The sequence below is a fragment of the Fusarium poae genome, chromosome 3 (genome assembly GCF_019609905.1).
Source record: "Fusarium poae strain DAOMC 252244 chromosome 3, whole genome shotgun sequence".
NCBI classification, from domain to species: domain Eukaryota; kingdom Fungi; phylum Ascomycota; class Sordariomycetes; order Hypocreales; family Nectriaceae; genus Fusarium; species Fusarium poae.
Genome location: NC_058401.1, coordinates 4,256,849 through 4,277,657, shown reverse-complemented (window position 1 = coordinate 4,277,657; position 20,809 = coordinate 4,256,849). Strand labels below are relative to the sequence as shown.

Below are 20,809 nucleotides of genomic sequence, written 5' to 3'. Positions count from 1 at the left end.
ACCAACATTTACTAAACACAAAGATACAAGCACAAGGACTTAGTTGCTCATCTCAACGAGCCTAATTGTTGCAAATATCTTTCTTCCATGTATTCATTCATCAGCCAGGACAATCTTACCCCTTTCACAATTGCAGTTCTCCTCAATACGTGACCTTCACATTACTCTCTCACATGCTGACCTTGCAGCTCATAAACTGGAGGGTGGTTGTACAACTCAGCAGGCCGCCCATGACCATCCATCTCTGACGGGTCCACAGTCTTATCGTCCTTCTTGACTTCTGTAAAGTTTGAATCTGTGGGACTAGCTCCCATTTCGGAGCCAGAAGCCTTCTTCTTGTTGCGCCGCTTCATCCAGAGCCAAGCTATGACACCGACAAGAAAAGCACCGACACCAACTCCAACACCTATTCCCGCTTTTGCTCCTGTGCTTAAGCCTGAGGAACTAGAAGTACTATCCTCCGCCGGCTTGCTGGCTTCAGTTTCACGCGGTTCTTCCTGAGGCAAGGCTTTTGCATCTTCCCAGTCTCCGTCGTAGTTCCTGTATGTCTGTACAACTGTCTCGTTGGACCAGTAGTATACCCACACTTTACCGTCAGGTTGGTTGTAAGCTACCGCCAAACCAGAGTTGGGGTCATCAGCGACAGGCCAAGCTTTACTAGACTGGTTGGATGCTATCTCCCATGTGTCTTTCTTTGCTTCTACCTCGTGGAGTTTCCTATCGTTGCCAATATAAAAGATGCTTCGCTTTCGGGATCGGTCTATCGCTGAGCCTATGGCTTCGAGAGAAGCGTTCCAAGCCGGCAGAGAAAATATCGGGCTTGTTTGGGGGCTGACGGCGGTGATGATTGTAGAGTCATTGGTGAATGTGCCTCCCAGCTTTGTCGGGAAGGAGTCTGGTGCAGGTTAGCAACGTTGTTTGAGATGATATCATGGAAATACAGACCTAATCTCCACTGCCCAGCCTTCTCCAAGCGAGATATCTCGATATCTTCGGAATCTTTAGGGAAAGCGACTGTGATATTCTCCTTGTCAATGTGAGCAGATCCAAGCGCCATTCCTGTTGCATTATCCTGCGACACAAATCCACCATCTGTCCAGTCAGTGTACTGCGTATAATGCAACATCATGACGTTCCTGTGTTCGTTGTGATAAAAGATACGGTATCCGTTGTCGGCTCCTAGAAGGTCGACGGCAAGACCTGATTTGTTGTGAATAGAGCCGACCTCTGCAGTTTCTGAAATACGATACTCTCCATTGCGAACGAGTTTTCCTGTCTTCATGTTGCAAGTATAGTATCCGTTGACGATGGCATCATCTTTAGTCTGCCAGAAGATAGATGCCTAAGTATATTTTTATTAGCTACTGTTTGATTATTAGATGGCAAAACGCACAATGATGGTTTCCTGGCCAAAGTCCCACCAGCCCTGTGCTGCCAGTGCAGTACCATTTCGCGGTGTCTCTTTTGCGTCCAGGATATTAGGTTTGTCAAGTGGGAAAATAGGTGTATCTTTGCTGTTGCAGTTGCTATAGTGAATCTTTCCTGTGACGGGATCTTGGGCGCCGACTTGGATTGTTCGTTCAGTGGTGTAAGCGTACAGCGCGTGGCTATAACTGAGCTGTATCCATCCTACTATCATCAGCCATGATAGCAAGATAAATTGGTTTTTACAAGCACACATGGTTAGATATCCCGAGTGAGATTGACAGACAGATATTGGGCCCATACACGTTAACAAGGTAAATATGGGGAAATGGTGAATATATCATAGCACAGAGACTTACTACAGGAAGGTCTCTACTCTGACACTCCCCATTTTGCAAGTTATGACCCTTTCGAGACTGCGAATGACGATCATGTATAATCTAAAGGTGGCCGGCTAGTGACAGCCCAATACCCAGATGGGATTTTTGCAGGTAAGACTTGCTACGCGGTGAGAGATCGTCCATTCTTCTCACGTACGGCTGATGATTACCCATTATTCATTCGCCGCCATGAAAATTGAGGGTTGTCAATAAGTCTTTGACGACCTATAGTCGACATCCAGGTATGATCTCATTTGTCTCGGGCATTCCGTGTCTAGTGAGATACATGTTGTATCGTAACCTCAATCCCACAGGAAGGGTGTCTCAAGATGCCACACTACAGGAAGAGAGAAAAAGTCTTGTAGCAATGTTATAGCCAGAGTTTATAAGTTCTCATCTGGGCTTCATCATGTCCAAGACCCAAGTAAAAGTATCCTATAGTGTCGAACAAGGCCAACCTATAACAACGGATGATAAAGTCCTATTCAGTCGTCAATTAGACAAGAAACTCCTTCTTCCCTGACAGGTCCTGAGCACTCACTCGAGTAAGTAAGCTGAGGGGTCCAAACTTGGATGTAGCTTGAGGCTGAATGTGCTGGCGGCTGGCCAAGATCGCCGTTGTGGTCACCGTTTCTAGTATTTTCGGATACACCCATAAACGCGGACGGTCCGAGCCTTGTTCCTTAAGCCCTACAAAGACTGGAACATGTGAAAGTGTCTGACAGTAGCAAAAACATCAGCTTCCCGAGTCTTGGGATATACGTAAATGGTCTAAGAGCTATAGTCTAAGCAGTATAAAATGACCTACTAATTCCATGTCTCATGCTTCCAGCGGTCCGTCCTTCTGATACCCTGAGGGCATGACTGACAATCCTTTGTCTTGTATATCAGATAATTATATGTGATTGATTTGAAACAGAACTACCATCCATTAGCCTTCGCCCGACCATAGTTTACATTGCTGCAGGTAGCCTTTTCTCACCAAAGACATATGCTGTCGGTGCAACGGACAGCTTACACACCGTTTAGATAACACTTGAATATGCGGCACAATATAAGATGCATGCACAGCTTACGTTACTTTTCATGGTTAGGCACTTCTCAGTCCTGCGAATCAACGAGCTATCTCTTAAGTTTGGGGTTACACTCAGCTGCAGGCTGGCCGTGTGTGCACCTGCTGTGACAACCTACAAACGAGCCATCCGGTGTGCAACTGACCAACACAATCACTCCTCTACAGCTCAACCTCCTAGAGAACGTGGTGTCACAAAGGTAATAACCAGAGCCTGGTCAACCCAGCCTACTCCGCTGATTGTGTACCAATCAAGAACATGGACACTGGGAGTCAACCCCGCGCTGTTTTGAGCCGCAGTCTTTAGTATGGGCTCAAAATCTGGTGTTCAGCCCAGTGTGATCTCTACTGGAATCCTCAAGGCAGACTGCCTTGAATCGAGAATACGCCTAACGAGTAGCCGCGTCAGAAATACCATTACGATATCGCCTATACAATCAGAGTTCTGCAGTCATGAGACACAACTCCATCCTTGCGTATAGACTACGGCTGGATGATGTCCAGAGATGGCTTCGAAACAGATTCGACGATCAGACAATTGTTGTTGAGGTATCTAGTCGTGTTTCTTATATTTTATAAGGTTAAACTAACACAAAAATTAGAAATCGGGAGAGGAGTTTGTGTTTTATCTACCTCGAACATTGACTTCTGTAAGACTTTCTTGTCTTTGTACCTTGATTCGTGGTTTTACTTTGTTACTGATGGTTGCAACAGGCGGAAAAGAACGAGATTCTCGATCTACAGACTTGATGAATCAGATGAGATGGGATGGGATGGGTCACAAATTCATTTGTTCACCTTTATTTATATTTTATTCGAGTTTCACTCTGCGCATTCTAGCTTAATCAGTCATATCATATGTGAAATGGGTCTTTTGGCCGTTGCATAAGGTCTCGCATTGCCTCTACGCTCCGCTCCGCCTTGTTACACTCGAGGTCTACAGAGACATTGTCCATCCCATCGCCACCATTGATTCCCGTAAAATCGAATCCCATTGTTTCAATACCGACGAACTATTGTTTCAGTACGGTAAACCCCAAGGCAGATGATCAGGCTGTGCCCGGCGCTTTGTGATTGTTATTCTCTCGACAAGAAGTTAAATTCACCGCCTGATCACTTCGGATTTTGTCGTAAATCTTCTACCCCTATCTTTTCAAGTCTTTCTTATCCCCTAGGTCATGTCGTCATCAACGTCATCATCATCATCGTTGTCGCGTCCCGGTACACCGGAGCTCTCCGAATCGGAGCGCTACTTTGATGGGATATGTGATGCATTACACAACTACCCTAATAACTTTGCGTGTAGTGCGCGCGGTAAAAAGGCACGTCAAGAAATTGCTGAGACTTGGTATCGAGAGGCATCACATGTGTTTCATCCGAGACTGAGCGATCCTCCTTTGAAGATTTACGAGACTTGCGATTGCACTACACCATGCAATTGTCAATCCCTTGATGCAGAGGTCAAGAATCTCCAGGAACTCAGATCTCGTCTACACTCTAGTAATAAGACACCAAAGACAAGATACGTGTAAGTGTATCTCCTATAATATAAGGGTAATCCTGACCTTGAAAGTTCTATCAAATCAAAACATTCTAAAGAGCAACTGAGATGTTCAATCCATACGTTCAAGTATCTTTGCACATATCAACAGATCCCACCGTCATTCCTCTCATGTCTCTACTCTTTCAGACGTTCCCTTTCGGCTCATGAATGGTGCAATCTACCTCAATTCAACGATGACAACACTCTTCTCTCCAAGGAGAAACATCTCTTGCCTCTTCCAGGACTTAACCGCTCTGGTCGAGAGATACGATATTCATTTGTTTTGCGATCAGTCGAAAGCTCCGAATCCATTACAACAAAGCCCAAGTCCTGGGGCATTCGGCAGCTTGCGGTGTACCACTCATTTGATGTTGTAAGCGGCCAAGCGTTGTGGGTAACGTGCAAGGGGAACTCTTTTAACGAAGAGCTCTTCAAGGAAGCCTTGAGTGACACCAGGAACGAGTTGGGCTCTATCCCTCAGTGTTTTTCCTTCTCTCTGGAAACTCTGGGTATGATTCTTGACTGGTGCGACAGCAACTGGATCTTTTACATAAACGAACTCCTCGAGAACGTCAAGCCGCAAGTCGACAAGGCTAGGACACCTGGTATACACGACGAAGCCAGACTCAGCTCTGACGTGAGACATGCCACCGGTCTAAGCAGCAGCACACCCTCCGAGAAATCACCCGGCTGTACAACCGTATTGTTGCACGATAGCAAACATCGAGTCTATCATGAAGACCGGGCAAAGAAGTTTGAGGACCGTTTAAAGAAGCTGGAAGGTGAAGACTGGGTAAAGAAGCTTCAGGGTTTTTCTTTCGACGAGGTCGAGGCGCTTCAGCAAGGGCTAGAGAAGATACAGGAGGCTCTTCTTGTGCTCAAGCTCAACAAGCAAGTCGTACGGCAAATTCGAGAGCACTACGAATGTGTTATGAACGAGTACAAAATACCCATGCTTGATAGTATCCAAACGGAGTGCAAGCTTTCAGGCGTCGAGTTGTTTCAGCGGGCCAAAGGCGTCGAAGCCAACCTTGAAGCCAGACAAGTACAGCTCGAAGCACTATTCTTACTTGTCAAGGAAAGCAAAGAAATGGTGAGTTTCTCTGACAAAGATCAAATACATGGCTGATATTTTGCAGTACAACTGCATTCTCCAATACAAAACACTACAAATCAACAAGCTCTACGCTGAAAGCGCTAAATTGTCCGCTCTTAAGATGGAGGATATCGCTTTCAAGACTAAGCGAGAGACAAGCTCGATGCATATTATAACATTTGTAACCCTTATTTTTCTGCCAGGGACATTCATGGCTGTGAGTGTTTTTCCATTCCATTCCATTCATTCATCTCTTCTTTCACCATCTAATAAGTATTTAGTCCTTCTTTCAAAGCGGTATACTCGAGTGGCCTCCACTCAATTCTGATGAGCCATGGGATCTAGGCGGCGGATCATGGAAACTCAACACCAAGATCTTTGGCCTTTTCTTTGGTATTTCTGCGACCATCACGGCAGTGACTATTATGCTGTGGATGTTTATTCTGTTTATGCTGCGCAGGTCACTTAGAGATTAGATATTAGGTTGTAGTTCACGCTACTTGGTATTTCTTTTCCTTTTCCTTTTCCTTTCTTTTTCTTTTTCTTCAGTTTCTTCATTTACACCTTTCTTAGAATGCCTACTTCTGTTTGTAGTTTATAGATCATACGACTTTGATATATTTAGAGTAATTAGTGGATGACACATTATCCTTGTATTAGGCAGAAGCTGTCTAATGATGTCAATCTGGGTATGTTTTCAAATGGGAGCCTCGTTTCCCCTCGTCTCATTGCATTTCAAGCCACCATCTTCTTTCTGCCCCACGTTGGTTGGGCGTTCAAGGCTTTGGGATGTGGGTGATTTATAATACTATCTATACTCGATCTGACTTACAGTGGTTCTAGTTCTGTTCTGTTCTGTTCTGTTCTTGGGGCCAGCCTCAGGGCAACCTCACCTTATTTCTTTCGAGGTGGTGGCTTTGCGTCGAGGCATTTCAACACAGCCATAAATCACTCGCTAATGGTGTGCAACCTTTGTCCAGAAATCCAATTCGGGGGGCATATTGGAGAGCCTTGGAGCCTTGCGTTCAACATATTCCTGTGGCACACCCTCTGTAACCAATCTGGAAAGCTGAAGTCCTGGATGCTCTGCGGGGAGAAAGGCCCTGTATAAGGCACATCGCACATCCTTTTCGCCTTGTGCGAACCACCCCTTCCTCAGCCTATTCGCGCCTGTCTGCAAATATATCTTGCATCATCTTTTTCCCCTTTTTTTCTCCTGCTCGAGTCTATCCATCTTTGGCTCAATTGCATCGAGACCATTTATCTCAAACAATTTACTTTATCCAACACAATCTTTGAACTTGAAGCGCCTGCTATATTGCATAAAGTAGACGCTCGCTGCCAAAATGGCTTCTCTTCATCCCCAGGACGAACGTCATGAAGAGTTCATCCAGTTCGTTCGTCGCGAGCTCCAACCTGGCATTGATGGCGACGGTGAAAAAGTCGAGTTCATCAGTCCTACAAAAACAGCAAAATGGTGGAAGAAAGGAGGCGAATACCGAATAGCCCGCGCTATCAATCACAATATCAATGCGAGAGCAGCCACGATCGAAAAAGCCTACCTCAACATCTTTTCTATTCTCGTTTACAGTTCCAAGACATCTTTGATAAAAGAGTTCATCTCCCATGGCTTTCAGGACCAACAGCTACCTCTTCTCGATACTGAGAGGTTTGGAAACGACCGTGCAATGGTTAAAGACATGGAAGAGTTTTGCGAGAACCAATGGATGTTTTGTCCTGTCGTTTTCTCGAGCACTATGCCAATGGACAAGAGAACTATTCCCCGCCGCCAAATTCTACCTATCAAAGACGAAAAGATAACAACAACCAAAGCGAACCACTCCAAGTCTGTCATTCGAGTTGTTACATTACATTCCGAGTGCTATGATAAAGATTGGAGTCCATCAGTAAGTTGTCTTCACTCACACTCTGTCTCTACGCCTTCATTGACCTATTTAAGCCCACTGTCGTCTTCAAAGAGTACCTCACCGGTGAAAGGGATGCCTTGCGGGACTCCTGGACCAGAGAGTACAATGCATTTGTCAAAATAGACTCCTGCGACCACATAGTCCAGTACCTCGGTTCTTTTGAGCAGAATCAGCGCTGCTTCATGGTGCTAGAGTACGCGACTGAAGGTAGTCTACTCGAATTATACAGACGAGATGAGCCTCCGGCGACGCCTGAAGAGCGCAGGTACTTCTTGTACGGCATGATGGGTCTCATCAAAGCCGTCGACAAGATTCAGAATTTAGGAGGGGGGCCTAGAAATCAACGCACAGGATTGTATGTGGCACATCCAGAACTTTGGCTCCTCATACTAACTTTCACAGTGCCCATAGGGACATTAAGCCTTCCAATATTCTTGTGTTCCCCGAGAGACAGGGTCTGTATTCCGCCGGTTTCACGATGAAGCTTGCTGATTTCGACACTGCAACATCTGAACTGCCCATTGATGAGGCTTCGATCAGTTTCCACGACAACAATGGAGACAAAACATATTGTAAGTCTTAACAATAGCTCCATTGTGACTTCTACTGACCACGCTGTCCCAGGTGCCCCTGAGGCTTCAAGAGTCTATACTTATGAGAAACAGACTATCAGGCCAGTTCCTTTATCATCAGACATCTGGTCTCTTGGCTGTGTATTCAGTGAAGCTCTCGTCTGGGTCGCTGGTAGGATAGCCGCCGTCGATAAAGCTGCCAGCGATCGCAGAACTGAGATCCAGACCTACCATTCGCTTCAAATCGATGCTAGCTTAGGAGACTGTTTTCACAATACTCAAACGGCACTTCACTGCGTCTTGGAGTCTCAACAAGCTGCTGTTGAAGCCCTGAGTGGACCCACGAATCTTTCAGGAACTGTCTGTACTCTCGTCAAGCAGAAAATGCTTGTACCTAGTAAGGATAGACCCAACCCCAGGTCTTTATGGTACGAATTCAACAGCAAGTATGAAGACCTGTTTCCCTCTCTTGGCAGAGCAAACAGCGCACCCACGCGATCCCATTCTCAGACCCTCAGCCCCAAAGTCGCTAGCCCAGTATCGACCGACAGATCCCCAAGAGGGAGTTTTCAATTCGGACAACCTCCACATCTACGTACGGCTTCCAACCCGGGAACAGAAAGGCAGACAATCGCCGACTCCGGTCACGCTCAAACAGATCCAAGCCCTCTTGGTCTTGATACCCAAGTACGATTTGGGTATGGAACGCCAATCCAACAGATTTCCTCTACTTCACGAAATCACGGCGAAGTCCAAGAGATTCCCGGTTTCGACAAGTCCCTGACACTATCGACAAATGGGTTCGGTGCCTCACAAGCCATAACAGACATTCCCTCGCAGATAAGATCCCCTGGACATCGCCACTCTATCTACACAAATCCTGTAAACAACGCATGGGATCCTCACCGACTGTATCCTAACAGAGATCAACAAGCTCCTTCGAGTCTACACGAGACTGCGACTGTCGAAGATGTGATCTACCACCGCACAATCAAGGTCAAGAAGCATCGTCTACCTGGCTATGATCAGTTCTGTCGCCGCATGGGCCGGAGACATTTCATTTTTGTCATAGACGACTCTGATTCGATGCGAGGGTTAAAAAGTGAAGTACTTAGGACGGTTGAGACTCTGATATGGCTGGTCAAGGACATCGACCTTACATGCCCGGAAATCCGCTTCACCTCAAAACCCACCAAACGATTTCCACAAGCAATCGCAGCAATGGCGGGTCGTTTGTACTCCATGGACAAGCTGGCCTCCCTGCTACGCCACTGGGCGAGTCCGAACATAACTAACAAAGAATGCAATATGAGATACGCACTAGACCAAATATTCAGCGATACTAGTATTGTAGATCCCAAAAAGCCCACTAGTGTTTTGATCTTTACAAACGGGTCGTGGGAGGGTGGTCCCATTGAAGCTCGAGATGTGGAGGGATGCATCACGAATGTCATTGGTAAGATGAGAGATAAAAACATCAGCAACACTGGTTTCACATTCCAGTTTGTCAGTTTTGGTGATGATCAGGATGGGCTGGATCGTATGACATATCTTGACGATTATGCTCTCTTTGGGGGCAGCCCAGGGAACAGAGAGTAAGTTCACCTACTTGCGCTACTTGATGGGGTATCAAACTGACATTTTTAGTGATATTGTAGATCACAAAAGGCATAATGATCCTGTCTGGTCTATTCTTATAGGGTCTGTCAGCACGAAGAACGATGAGAGTTCGCAAGGGCCATCGACGGGGAGGCATTCGCCTTGTTGATGCTTTCGAGTTTTGCTTTAGTTGGAGAATTGCAGGCGTTTGGGTGTGTTTGCGGTAGGCAGGTTATCTTGATGAGTGTTTAAGCTCTGACTTATTGTTTGGATACCCTTGGGAATATTTGGCTTGAATTGCAATTTGTTTATTATGACGACGGAACTCTCTATAGTAGGTATGAATCAAGAAATGGAGCTATGCTGTTAGTCTAGAGCCCTAGTGCAATGTCCTGTTTCCGTTGTTTCCATTCCGGGTCGGAAAACAGCCTGGGATTGGATGGATGGCTGTGTCCAAAGACATTTGCATAAGCTTTGGGCGTCTTGCTACCCTATGGTTGATTGTGATTCTATTCATGACGTGCATCTTGATTAGGTATGATTCTCTCAATACAAGCCCTCAATATTTTTCGCGCGTTATTCACTTACCTGAATGATGTGACGAGCAGAAATGGCATTTCATCTTGTCTGTAAAAAGAAACACCGTTGACAAGACCTCGAGGCAACTGGCGTCAAACAATGCATGGATGGATACTGTTCTGGCTGTTTTCGTGCAACAATACTATATGCGAGTATAAGGGGCTACTTTGGAGTAAGACAAAACTCACAAATAATTCAAATTATAATCATCGTCAGTTATATCATCTTAAGCTTACCTAGTATTCAGTCAATTGATAGAGTTGACTTGCTTGTACGCTTATAACAATTGTCAGCCAAGACGTTTCATCCTTGGATTTCCTGGGGGCGGGCCACTAAACCTCAAATGCCCAAGCGCCAAAAGCTACCCTTCAATTCCTAAGCTCCCCTCCAACTTAACTTAACGTCAACACTCGCTCATCCTTCACTATCACCCGTCATCAAACCTCCCAACCACGCATCATGGCCTCCTATATCGATACATCCCTCGCAGAGGCACAGCCCGCGCCCGAACTTCTAGGGGAAGTTAAGAAGCCCAAGAAGAAAAAGGTGCTGCTCATGGGGAAATCAGGTTCTGGAAAGAGTAGTATGAGAAGTATCATCTTTAGCAATTACATTGCACGCGACACACGAAGACTGTAAGGCTTCTCCCTCTAGCCCCCGTATTCCCTTTGTAACTCGGACTAAAACGTGCTGTGCGCAGAGGCGCAACCATCGACATCGATCTCTCCCACGTCAAATTCCTCGGCAACCTGACTCTCAACCTCTGGGACTGCGGTGGCCAAGAGGCCTTTATGGAAAACTACCTCTCACAACAGCGCGTCCACGTCTTTTCCAACGTCGGCGTTCTGATCTACGTCTTCGACATTGAATCCCGCGACGTCGACCGTGACCTGGCAACCTATGTGTCCATCCTATCCGCGCTGCTGCAGTACTCGCCCGCCGCCAAGATCTATATCCTGATCCACAAGATGGATCTCGTGGTGCCCACCGCCCGCGAGTCCGTGTACGACGAGCGCATCCGCGTTGTGCGGCAAAAGACATTCGAGTACGGAAACTCGGTAGGCATCGCTGCGAGTTCGATTGAACTCACGCCCTTTGCCACGTCGATTTGGGATCAGAGTTTGTATAAAGCTTGGGCGTCGATTATTCACGATCTGGTACCCAATTTGTCCGTCATCGAGCGAAATCTTGCCAACTTGGGCCTTGCCATCGAAGCGGAGGAACTATTGCTATTCGAGCGCACGTCCTTCCTCGCCGTGTCATCCTGGACATCATCCGAAGGCCAGCGCAACCCTACCGAAGATCGATTGGAGCGCATGTCCAATATCATGAAGCACTTCAAGCAGAGCATTTCGCGATTCACAGGTACGCCGCGCAACGCTGAGCAATTTATTCGCATGGAGCACAAGGCTGGAAACAGGTTCAGCCTATTCATCCTCAAGTTTACGACAAACACCTATCTCATGGTTGTGCTCCCGCCGGGAGAAGCTCGTTTTAATGCTGCTATGTTGAATTGTCAGATTGCGATTGAGCATTTCAGGTTCTTGGATGGACCTGCCGTCCAACCTGCCAACGCAATAACTCCAGCTGCTGCCTAAGCCTGATTACCGCGAATGGTTTGTGATTTGGCGTTAGGTGTTAAGATACCTCCTGGAAGTGATGGGCTTAGATACGGATCAATTCATTGCACATACTTATTTTCACTTGCTCGTGGTTCTATTTATCGCCTCTATCAGCCAAAGCTGTCTCGGATGGACCAGTTGGCCATACCCTAAATCACAACCCAAACGCCAACCACCCATGTAACTAAGTCCACTTGACAACAGCGGTACCTCCCTTCTTGAACTCGGGCATCTCCCCTAGGACAAGACTGTGAACGGTGTGATCCTTGTTGGGGAATGTCGTGGAGAGCACCCATGATCTGGATCGTGTCTCTGATGAAGCGCCCTGAACAAAACCATAAACATCGCCAACAGTGTGAGTCGTGTTGAATCGAGCAGGTAGGCGTGTGCCGTCGGGCATCTGAATTCGAATCATGATGGTCGGCTGGGAATCATCAACAGACGGAGTGCTAGAGGACGAAGGAGCCGCGGCTGGTGCGGCGGTAGTAGAGCTAGAGCTCTCTGAAGCACCAGGCACAACAGCCCCAAGTCGCTGACCAGAACCGCCGAAAGGTCTGTACTGCTTAGGCTGAGGCTGGTATGGGGTGTCGTGCTGATGAAGCTTGACGTCGATAGGTTGATCATGCTGCACGTTCATAAGGTGGAGAGGTGCGCGACCGGATCGGATCAACGCCAGGTCGGCCTGGTTAGCAGGGTCATCGAATCGTCGAAGATCTCCATCATCAATGCTGAAACCATCCTGCCAGATGTGAAGAACTCGCTCTTGGGATTCGGCAGTGGAGGCGCGGACTGGACCGAGAGGATCAGGAATGCTGCGACTCTCAACACCATCACCACCTAAAGTCTGCCCTGTGCCTCGGAAACGATTGGGTTCGGAGGGGCCGGCTTCATTTTCGGCCTCGGGGCGAGCAGCGTTGCTGATCTGTTAGCTTATGTCATCCGCGAATTCTTTCTCACTTACGCTCGTGCTTTGGCAAGAATGTCGCTGATGATCTTCTTTGGGCCGGCTTCTTGCTGGTGGGGGTCTTGAACAGCCAGTCCGGACTTCTCACCACCCGCAAACAGATTTCCTCGTCCATCATCGTCTTCGGGGTCGGAATCGTCATCGTCATCGTTTCCATGGTCATGCTGGTGGGATGAGCTACCAATAGATCCTAGAGTAGCAATTCCTGTCTTTCTCTGTTGCGATGGAGCGCTCTTGCGGGTTGCTTGGCTGCTACTACGAGCAGCCTCTGGTGCAGGGCGACCATCGAGGGTTCGAGGGCCGGTGTAGTTATCGGGAACGGGAGCGGGAGCGGGAGCTGTTGATGTGTCGCGGCTATCCTCTTCGGCGTCGCGGAACCAGGCGTTACTGGCTTCGGCGAGATCCCAGTTATGGGCCTCAAGATACTGTCTGGCCTGGAAGGCATTAGTTGTGATGATCCGGTACGCACTTTGTTTGAACAAACCTCTTCAGGGCTTGCGCCGCTCAGGCCTGCGAATTCGACGATCTGACCTTCATGGTCTGCCATGTTGATGTAATAGGGCGGGGTAACTGGATTGGGTATGAGTAGTTATTTCCGAGGCGATATGAAGGTTGAAGGTGGTCCGACGAGATTGAATGAATTGACTAAACGCAACAATGAAAGTGAATCTCAAAGTGTGATGTTTTTGATGAAAGCAAAAGCAGGCAGGCAGCTTGCTCGTCACCTCAGCTAAGCACAAGGCACAAGCTCTGGGTTGGTGGCGGTGGGCTCCAGCACCCCACCTTCCTGGCTGTGACACAAGTGATCCACCCACCACCTTCCTAACCCCCGGTTCTGCAGACTTACGTAAGGATCTGGGGAACAGTAATTCAGGCCGAGATCGTCAACAACCTCTTTCATAGTGTAGTAGGCAGGTAGAACAAGACGACTACGCCTTCAATCTCAACACCAGCTGCCTCTCTACTTTGAACGAACGTCACTTCTTGACTCCGCCATGGCCGACGAACATAACCATCTCGCCGAGTCTGGCGTCACAATGCACTCCGATATCGAACTATACTCTGCAGGTGATGATCTATCGTCACCTCCCTCATCAAACTCCCCGGTCATCCTCTACAAGCCTCCTACTGTGTGGTCTTTGATACGTGGTACTGCCATCAACCTATTGCTGCCATTTATCAACGGTATGATGCTTGGTTTCGGAGAGCTATTTGCTCATGAGGCAGCCTTTAGACTAGGTTGGGGCGGCACCAAGGTACGATTCCCGACTTGATATCTCAACCCTATCGTAGTACTAATAATATCAGGTCTTTCCTCTTTCACGAAGAAGAGCGCACCCTATCGGACCTGGTATCGAGCTTCGAGAAAATTACTGCACTCCTCGTCCTTCGCTTGACGATATTGCAAGCCTGGAGTAAATAAATGCCAGGAAATCCTTACAAGTCCCTATAAGATTCTTGTTACATCTCATATCTACCACCGAATCATATTTGAAAGAGCTAGGAAGGATGAAAATCATGTCAAATAAATTGAGACTACATCATTAGACAGGGACATGGACTGTAGCGTTTGGCCGCAGACGTGTTACAAATGTAAATATCAGGCACTCAAATGCAACAGTTTCAATTGCGACACCAACTTCAAATCCATTCTAGTCGACTCTAGACGCTGCTGTCTAGTCGTCACCGTTGATTGCCCATGACAAGGTCATCCGGAGATCATCGGCGACAGACTGTCGCGAACCCGAGATTTACCCGCCGGTGCCGGAAAACATCCAAAAAATTCCCAGCAACATCATCGGGCGCAACTTATCCACCCGATCATCCCACTCTCAACACCGCCGCAATGCTTCCTAGCCGAGGAATTGTGCGCTCTCTGCCTTCGGGCACTCTCCAGAGACCACTCTGCGGTCAATATGTATGTTGCGTATACAGTCGCTTAACAATGGCCCAACCACTGACTTGTATAGACCTCAAGAACCCTAGGCCGAAAACTTGGAGATGCTAGACAATTCGGTACAGCGCTGAAGAGCGTTCGCACACCCCTTACGGCTGGAACAAGAGTTGGAGTCAAGAGTATTGCGGCACCAATTGTCCTTGGAGGCGTTTCTTCCTCAAGGAACCTTTCCGTCTGGGGATACAGGCTTTGGGGAAAGAAGAAGACAGAAGAGCCCGTTGCTGAAGCCGCCACAACAACACCCGAGGCTCCCACTCCTCCTGAGACTATCGATCCTACACCCGCCGTCAACGATGCTCCTGTTCTCCAGGCTGAGCCGGTCGCCCAGGCTGTTGAGCCCTCATCCGTCACACCCACCGAGTTCGATCTCGAATCAATTGCCGACCTCGCCAACCCCGCCATCCTCAACATGGAAGAGAAAATTGGCTTCCTAAAAGAAATTGGACTTGATTACGGCTGGGGTCCTACATCAGTCATGCAATGGATTCTTGAGCACGTTCATGTTTACACTGGTCTGGGTTGGGGCGGTACTATTGTCGCAACAGCTATCCTGCTACGTCTCGTCATGTTCTACCCCCAAGTCCGTGCTGTTAAGTTCAGTGCCGCCTTGAACGAGTCAAAGAAGGATCCCCGCTTCCAGGAGGCCATCGACCTTATGAAGAAGGGCTACCAGACCAAGAACAACGAGATGACTCAGAAGGGACAGTTCCTCAACAAGATGGTTCGTGAAACTCACGGCGCATCAATGACAGGCATGTTCTGGCCTTTCCTCCAGATTCCTTTCAGTTTCGGTTTGTTCCGAATTATCAACGGCATGACACACATTCCTGTGCCCGCGTTGGAAAATTCTGGTTTCCTCTGGTTCACTGACCTCACTGTCGCCGATCCCTTTTACTGCCTTCCTGCCCTTGGTACCGCTTTCTTGGTCTCTTCCATTGTGGTAAGTTTTGCAACATCCGCTCTAATCCGACTGTTCTAACATATCTAGATCAATGGTAAGTACCAACCTGCCGCCCAAAGGGCTACTACCAAGAAACTCATGTGGGTGATGGGTGGTGTCACATTCGCTTTCACAACCTACCTCGCTGCTGGTGTCAACCTGATGATGACTACTACCGGTGCAGCCGCCCTCATCACTACTACCCTTCTTAACACCCCATCTATCCGTAACGCACTCGGTCTCCCTGCTCAAAAGGTAGAGGAGCCCGCCTACAAGCCTCCCCGCGCCACCAAGGCCAAGGGCATTGAGGGTCTCCGCGAGCGCCTGTCAGACAACCTCAGCGAGATGCAAAAGGGCGTCTCTGACCAGATTGGAAATATGACTCAAGGATATTCAGGCACCGCAGAGGACCGCGCCGAGCAGGCTCGCAAGAACCAGATCCGCAAGATTGAGGATATGCGCCGAAAGCTTGAGCGCGATGAGTTTGAGAAGAAGTACAAGCGATAAAGCAACCAAGTGTACCAAATAAGTGTAAATATAGTGAAGAAGACCTGAACTGAACACTGTTCTCGTTGGATCAGGATTGTATAATATTAGCATTGGAAGGTAGCGAATGATATACCACGAGATACACGGAGCTCTTGGATGGCTGACAGGCGCTGGAAAAGAAAAGGTATCAGCATGTATTCATCAATGAAACAACACTATCCCAATTGAACGAATATGACAGAAGAGGTGTGAAGCATTACGCGTCAACGCATTTAACGACTTGTGTCTCAATTATAAACTAGGCATACTGCCAAGGTCCTTTTCCCGCCCGCAGCTCTTTTGCCTTTGTAATAAAACCCCCCCACCACAGTTCCTTTGCCTTGACGGCAAGCGTCTGGGTACTTGATAATGGATAATTTAGAAAAAATGCTGATGCCTTCGAAGAGCGAAAACCTGAAGCACATCCCCTCCCCCCCCGTCGCGCGCTTCCCTTCTATAACCCAGGTGTGCCATTACGTTCCGTCATATTTATTCAGTAATACATGTTAGAAGGAAAGACGTGTGAAGCCTTAAAATACGGTGCCATCGCTCTCGATCAGGATCGGTGGCTCCTTGGTGTTGGGTCTGTTGATCTCGGCAATCTCACGGCCACCCTAGTTCGCGTTAGTGCAATTCTTAGTCTGAGACAAGGGATAACTTACCCTCCAGCTGCCAGCCTCTAGCACCTGCGCCAGACTCAACTCGTTTCCACCCAGCTCTGGCTTAAGAGTTTTGTTGACCTCTTCACAAAGCATGTCAAGAAAGCCAACTGTGACGCCTCTCCACTCGACGATAACATCATCGCCAGGCTCAAACATGGGTGCTACCTCGACACCCTTGGCGCCTGTCCGTTGCACCCACTCGTTGTAATTCTGTAGACCCCTCTCTAGATCATCCTTCTTGACGTTCAAGACACCCATATCGACGAATAGACCACCGTTACGGTACTCAGGTAGACCGGTGAGCAGTTCGGTTCCAGCAAAATGCATCTTGAGGAGCTGCTGCATGGGTTGCATAAGTGAGTAGGTGAGCCACTGCGTGAGCTTGTGGAATGGTAGGATGGACTCCCAGGCAGCGGCGTTGGAGCTGTTGGGGAAAGCGGAGACCTTGGGGGATGCGCCGGGCTGAGGCATCGCCTGGCAAGGCCAAGCGTCGCCGAGCGAAACGCCGTTGATAGCTGTTCGGTTTGCGGGCCAAATAGGGGCAAGACCACTCATCAATACGTTCCACAGGACGGGCAGAGGAACAATGAGCATGGATGATGCCTGTGTTGAGGGGTGACCGAGAAGGTGGTCTTTGAGAGATTAGCATAGCAAAGATTGGCAGGCATTTGGCGCAACTTACCGATCAAGCATCCAGGGCGACCTTCGAAACCCCAGAAATCGTCCTTGGCGGCCAAAGCTTCACCGAGGCGGATCAGCATATCAGTGCGACCTTGAATACCGGCCATTTCGTTGCCAGGTTTCGATTGAAGGCCAGCAGCAAGCTTCTCCACGGTAAGGGTTTTAAGACCATCCTTATCAACTTGGAATTTGTTGTTGGGATTTCCAGAGAATAGACCCTAGTAAATTAGTCTTGATAGGTACGTCGCAAAAAGAATTACTCACACTTTTGAACATTTCCAGGCTGGCAACTGCAATTCCCTCTGATCTTCTGTATACGCGACCATTCTCACTGCTCTTGTAGGTCCAGCAAGTTCCAGCGCCAGCATCCAGAAGTACACTGACGAGGAAAAGATCGATTAGACGTCGGCAGCGCTCTGTGTTGTCAACGTTGCTAGGCCAGGTGGAAAGTAGTTGTGCGATACGATCCCGACCACCAACGGCAAAGTGCTGGTATCTACCGTGGGTAGGAATGCTGAAATAAGGAGCGTCGTAATCTCGCTGCATTTTGTTAACCCATTGTTGCTTCAACAGCGCTTTCTTGCGCTTCATTTCAATCGTACCTTGATAATTCCAGTAACAAAAGTAACCACATCAGGAAACTTGCTCATATCCACATCAAAATGCTTCAAGTCGTTGCGCAGAGCTTTGTCAGTGATAATCTTGCTTCGCTCTCTCACAGCTCCAAGACTTCGCAAGTAACCGGCAGGGTCGAGCTGAGGGTCCGGAGGTCGAGGGAGATCGATCTTTGGTAATTTGACTGGAGACATTGGGCCATTTGTGCTGGTGGCAGAAGTTCGATTCATGGGGTTGCGATTGGCGCCAGGAGCAGGCGATCTCAAGCTTGACGAGTGTGAGTTCACGCTCACATTAGATTGAGAAGTATTGATGGCCTGGTCGGCCTTTGGCGTCTTGTCTTTACGGGAAAACAAGCCCATTTTGACAGGCTTTTCGAGGAAAACGGTTATGCAGTTGTTGTACAGGTACGGAAAGGAAAAAAAATAAGGTCAAACGTTTGTTGTAGATTCTGATCTGGACTGATTGAAAGACCAGATGAGAAAGTATAGGCTTCGGGGAGGTGGGGCCTCTAAGCACAGGATGGACTGGAGGGGGAGGGTCCGTGGGCGCGCGAGCAAACGGAAGAGTGTGATAGAGGGACGAGCGTCGTGCGTCGTGGGTTGGGTGTCGAGGGTCGGAACGAAGCGAGAAATGATTCGATGGCGCAGAATGCGCTGCGCAGGCGTTGACCTCGTGTGTTTGATGCAAGGGAGAACAGTAGCTGAGATGTGACAGGTCTTGCCAGTGCCAGTGATATGAGCCTCTGAAGAAGCAAATTAACAAACAACAAAACAGAAACAGTAGACGAGAAGGAAGGGGATGGGGGTAGGAAGACGGGGCGCGGCGCTTTTGAGGAACACAAGAGTCAAACTAACAAGCCAACTCGATTGAACTGAACTGACTGATTGACCAGGGAGGCCTAGGCATCTCGGAACAGATGAACAGACCAGAAGGCAGTGAAGCGTATCCACAACCATACCAAGACCCTACCCTTACAGGTTGACGAGAGAGAGAAAAAAAAAGAGGCGCCAGGGGGTAGACCCTCGACTCCTCTGCGGGGGTTCGGGGCTTGAAGGCTTGGAGCTAGACCCAACAGCGGCTCAGGCAGAGGACAAGCCTGTGAGAGTTGGAGGCGCCCGAGCGTCGTTCGGGGCCCCTGAGTCCGTCGGCGATCGCGCCCAGGAAACCAGGGATCCGCAGGGATGGTCAAGCACTGGACTGGACTGGTAGACTGGTCGACTGGCTAACTGGCTAACTGGCTAACTGGTACGCTTTGGCGGTTTATTTGGCGGCTGCTGGCCGCTCGTTGGATTTGACGGTTGCTGAGCCTGTCTAGCTTGCTCATGAGTCAAAGGGTTTTTATGGCGTATCTCTGGTTGCTCGGTTTTGGAACACTTGTTTTGGTATGATGTTCCCCGAACCGTAATTCCGTTCAAGGGTCTTTTTCAAGTAAGACTGGGATAAGTTATGAACGGTTTATTCATCTCTCAAGGGTCAAGAATTCTTATTCTCGGCAGAAGTCTAAAGCAGTGCAATGGCGTTCCTGAAGGACAGGGTTCTTTTCAGGGTGGCCTTGCGAGTATGGGAGTCAAGTCAATAGTAACATTGATGCTGACAGCCTTGTTGATGAATAGCCAAAATCAGCGACGCAGACTATTGGAGCCGGCTCGTAGTGATTGACGGCAAGTGTCGATACGGAAATGAGATGACCGCAACGAGTCATGAAAGGTTCGTGACAGCCTACTAGTATCGCTCTTGGTACATTGCACGCAAAGAGACGGAGATGTTAGTGAACGACGGACCACTCAAGTGCCAGCACTAACACGACCGACCTTGCAGCTGGAAACTTGTTTCCCGAAGAGAACAAGCGTGTCGGAAGCACAGCAGAAACGAAATATTATTGTTCGAGTCGAATTCTGGCAGAATATGGACCACCAACGAAGAGAGAGGATCGGCATAAAACGAGGCAATACATTTGCAAGTGCCGATAGCTGTCATCACAGACGAGACATTCTGGAATGCATGCCCAACAAGGTCGCTCGTAATACCGCAAACTCCACAATCAATCAATATCAATCAGCCTTCTCGTCGGGGCAGGCAGGCAAGGTGTCAATGACGGTCTTTTCGAGACTAACTTAAGATAAGGACGCCAATCAATCAAAATGTCAGGCGAAAAGAGGAAAGCGGCCGGTCAAGAGAAAAAAGAAAAGAATGCAAAAAGGTTATCTTGGAACCAACAAACCAGAGGTCTAAATTTTGGATATCCAATGTTGGAGGAGAGAAAGGTTTTAAGAAAATGACCACAACTAATTAGGCAGATGAAGTTGCAAGTGTTGTCACAGGTAAGAATGTTGGTGTTGAGGAAGTTCCTCTAGGTAGTCACACAATATGGAACCCTCGTGCCATCATATGGCGTACCTGCCTGCCTTCCTATTGAAGGAACACAATGAACACGGCATGCAGCAAACAAATCAATGTTTGCACCTCTCATCACACAACATGACAATCAATAGGACACGACCAACAAGCAATCATACATGATAATTTGCTTCTTCCCACACTCGCCTATGTATTGTAATCTCCACTCATACTGGCACGGGAACGGAAGGAGCAGCACGTGGCAATCAGAGACAAGACGGCCCGTACATACCTACAAAAAGGTTG

The 20,809-nt window shown here is 48.3% G+C and overlaps 9 protein-coding genes across 9 annotated transcripts; 6 read left to right on the top strand and 3 right to left on the bottom strand.

Moving 5' to 3' along the window:
- Positions 1-161: 161 nt before the first annotated feature.
- Positions 162-1,681, bottom strand: FPOAC1_008828 (uncharacterized protein; the record flags this gene model as incomplete). The annotated part of the gene is made up of 3 exons (XM_044853262.1): positions 162-895; positions 946-1,342; positions 1,394-1,681. 3 exons carry the CDS (start codon positions 1,679-1,681, stop codon positions 162-164), a joined length of 1,419 nt encoding a protein of 472 aa, XP_044705932.1.
- Positions 1,682-3,330: 1,649 nt separating this feature from the next.
- On the top strand, positions 3,331-3,627 carry FPOAC1_008827 (uncharacterized protein; the record flags this gene model as incomplete). The annotated part of the gene is made up of 3 exons (XM_044853261.1): positions 3,331-3,426; positions 3,480-3,527; positions 3,592-3,627. The coding sequence occupies 3 exons, from the start codon at positions 3,331-3,333 to the stop codon at positions 3,625-3,627; spliced, it is 180 nt and encodes a 59-aa protein (XP_044705931.1).
- Positions 3,628-4,055: 428 nt separating this feature from the next.
- FPOAC1_008826 (uncharacterized protein) lies at positions 4,056-5,992 on the top strand (the record flags this gene model as incomplete). The annotated part of the gene is made up of 4 exons (XM_044853260.1): positions 4,056-4,405; positions 4,451-5,513; positions 5,560-5,733; positions 5,798-5,992. 4 exons carry the CDS (start codon positions 4,056-4,058, stop codon positions 5,990-5,992), a joined length of 1,782 nt encoding a protein of 593 aa, XP_044705930.1.
- An 870-nt stretch (positions 5,993-6,862) lies between these two features.
- FPOAC1_008825 (uncharacterized protein) lies at positions 6,863-9,784 on the top strand (the record flags this gene model as incomplete). The annotated part of the gene is made up of 5 exons (XM_044853259.1): positions 6,863-7,423; positions 7,477-7,799; positions 7,847-8,016; positions 8,069-9,611; positions 9,664-9,784. The coding sequence occupies 5 exons, from the start codon at positions 6,863-6,865 to the stop codon at positions 9,782-9,784; spliced, it is 2,718 nt and encodes a 905-aa protein (XP_044705929.1).
- Positions 9,785-10,653: 869 nt separating this feature from the next.
- Positions 10,654-11,792, top strand: FPOAC1_008824 (uncharacterized protein; the record flags this gene model as incomplete). The annotated part of the gene is made up of 2 exons (XM_044853258.1): positions 10,654-10,829; positions 10,895-11,792. The coding sequence occupies 2 exons, from the start codon at positions 10,654-10,656 to the stop codon at positions 11,790-11,792; spliced, it is 1,074 nt and encodes a 357-aa protein (XP_044705928.1).
- A 208-nt stretch (positions 11,793-12,000) lies between these two features.
- Positions 12,001-13,327, bottom strand: FPOAC1_008823 (uncharacterized protein; the record flags this gene model as incomplete). Its single annotated transcript, XM_044853257.1, has 3 exons — positions 12,001-12,733; positions 12,778-13,214; positions 13,265-13,327. The coding sequence occupies 3 exons, from the start codon at positions 13,325-13,327 to the stop codon at positions 12,001-12,003; spliced, it is 1,233 nt and encodes a 410-aa protein (XP_044705927.1).
- Positions 13,328-13,775: 448 nt separating this feature from the next.
- On the top strand, positions 13,776-14,199 carry FPOAC1_008822 (uncharacterized protein; the record flags this gene model as incomplete). The annotated part of the gene is made up of 2 exons (XM_044853256.1): positions 13,776-14,036; positions 14,089-14,199. The coding sequence occupies 2 exons, from the start codon at positions 13,776-13,778 to the stop codon at positions 14,197-14,199; spliced, it is 372 nt and encodes a 123-aa protein (XP_044705926.1).
- Positions 14,200-14,626: 427 nt separating this feature from the next.
- FPOAC1_008821 (uncharacterized protein) lies at positions 14,627-16,184 on the top strand (the record flags this gene model as incomplete). The annotated part of the gene is made up of 3 exons (XM_044853255.1): positions 14,627-14,698; positions 14,751-15,677; positions 15,726-16,184. The coding sequence occupies 3 exons, from the start codon at positions 14,627-14,629 to the stop codon at positions 16,182-16,184; spliced, it is 1,458 nt and encodes a 485-aa protein (XP_044705925.1).
- Positions 16,185-16,735: 551 nt separating this feature from the next.
- FPOAC1_008820 (uncharacterized protein) lies at positions 16,736-18,525 on the bottom strand (the record flags this gene model as incomplete). Its single annotated transcript, XM_044853254.1, has 5 exons — positions 16,736-16,819; positions 16,868-17,499; positions 17,550-17,766; positions 17,813-18,088; positions 18,151-18,525. The coding sequence occupies 5 exons, from the start codon at positions 18,523-18,525 to the stop codon at positions 16,736-16,738; spliced, it is 1,584 nt and encodes a 527-aa protein (XP_044705924.1).
- Between the last annotated feature and the right edge of the window lie 2,284 nt (positions 18,526-20,809).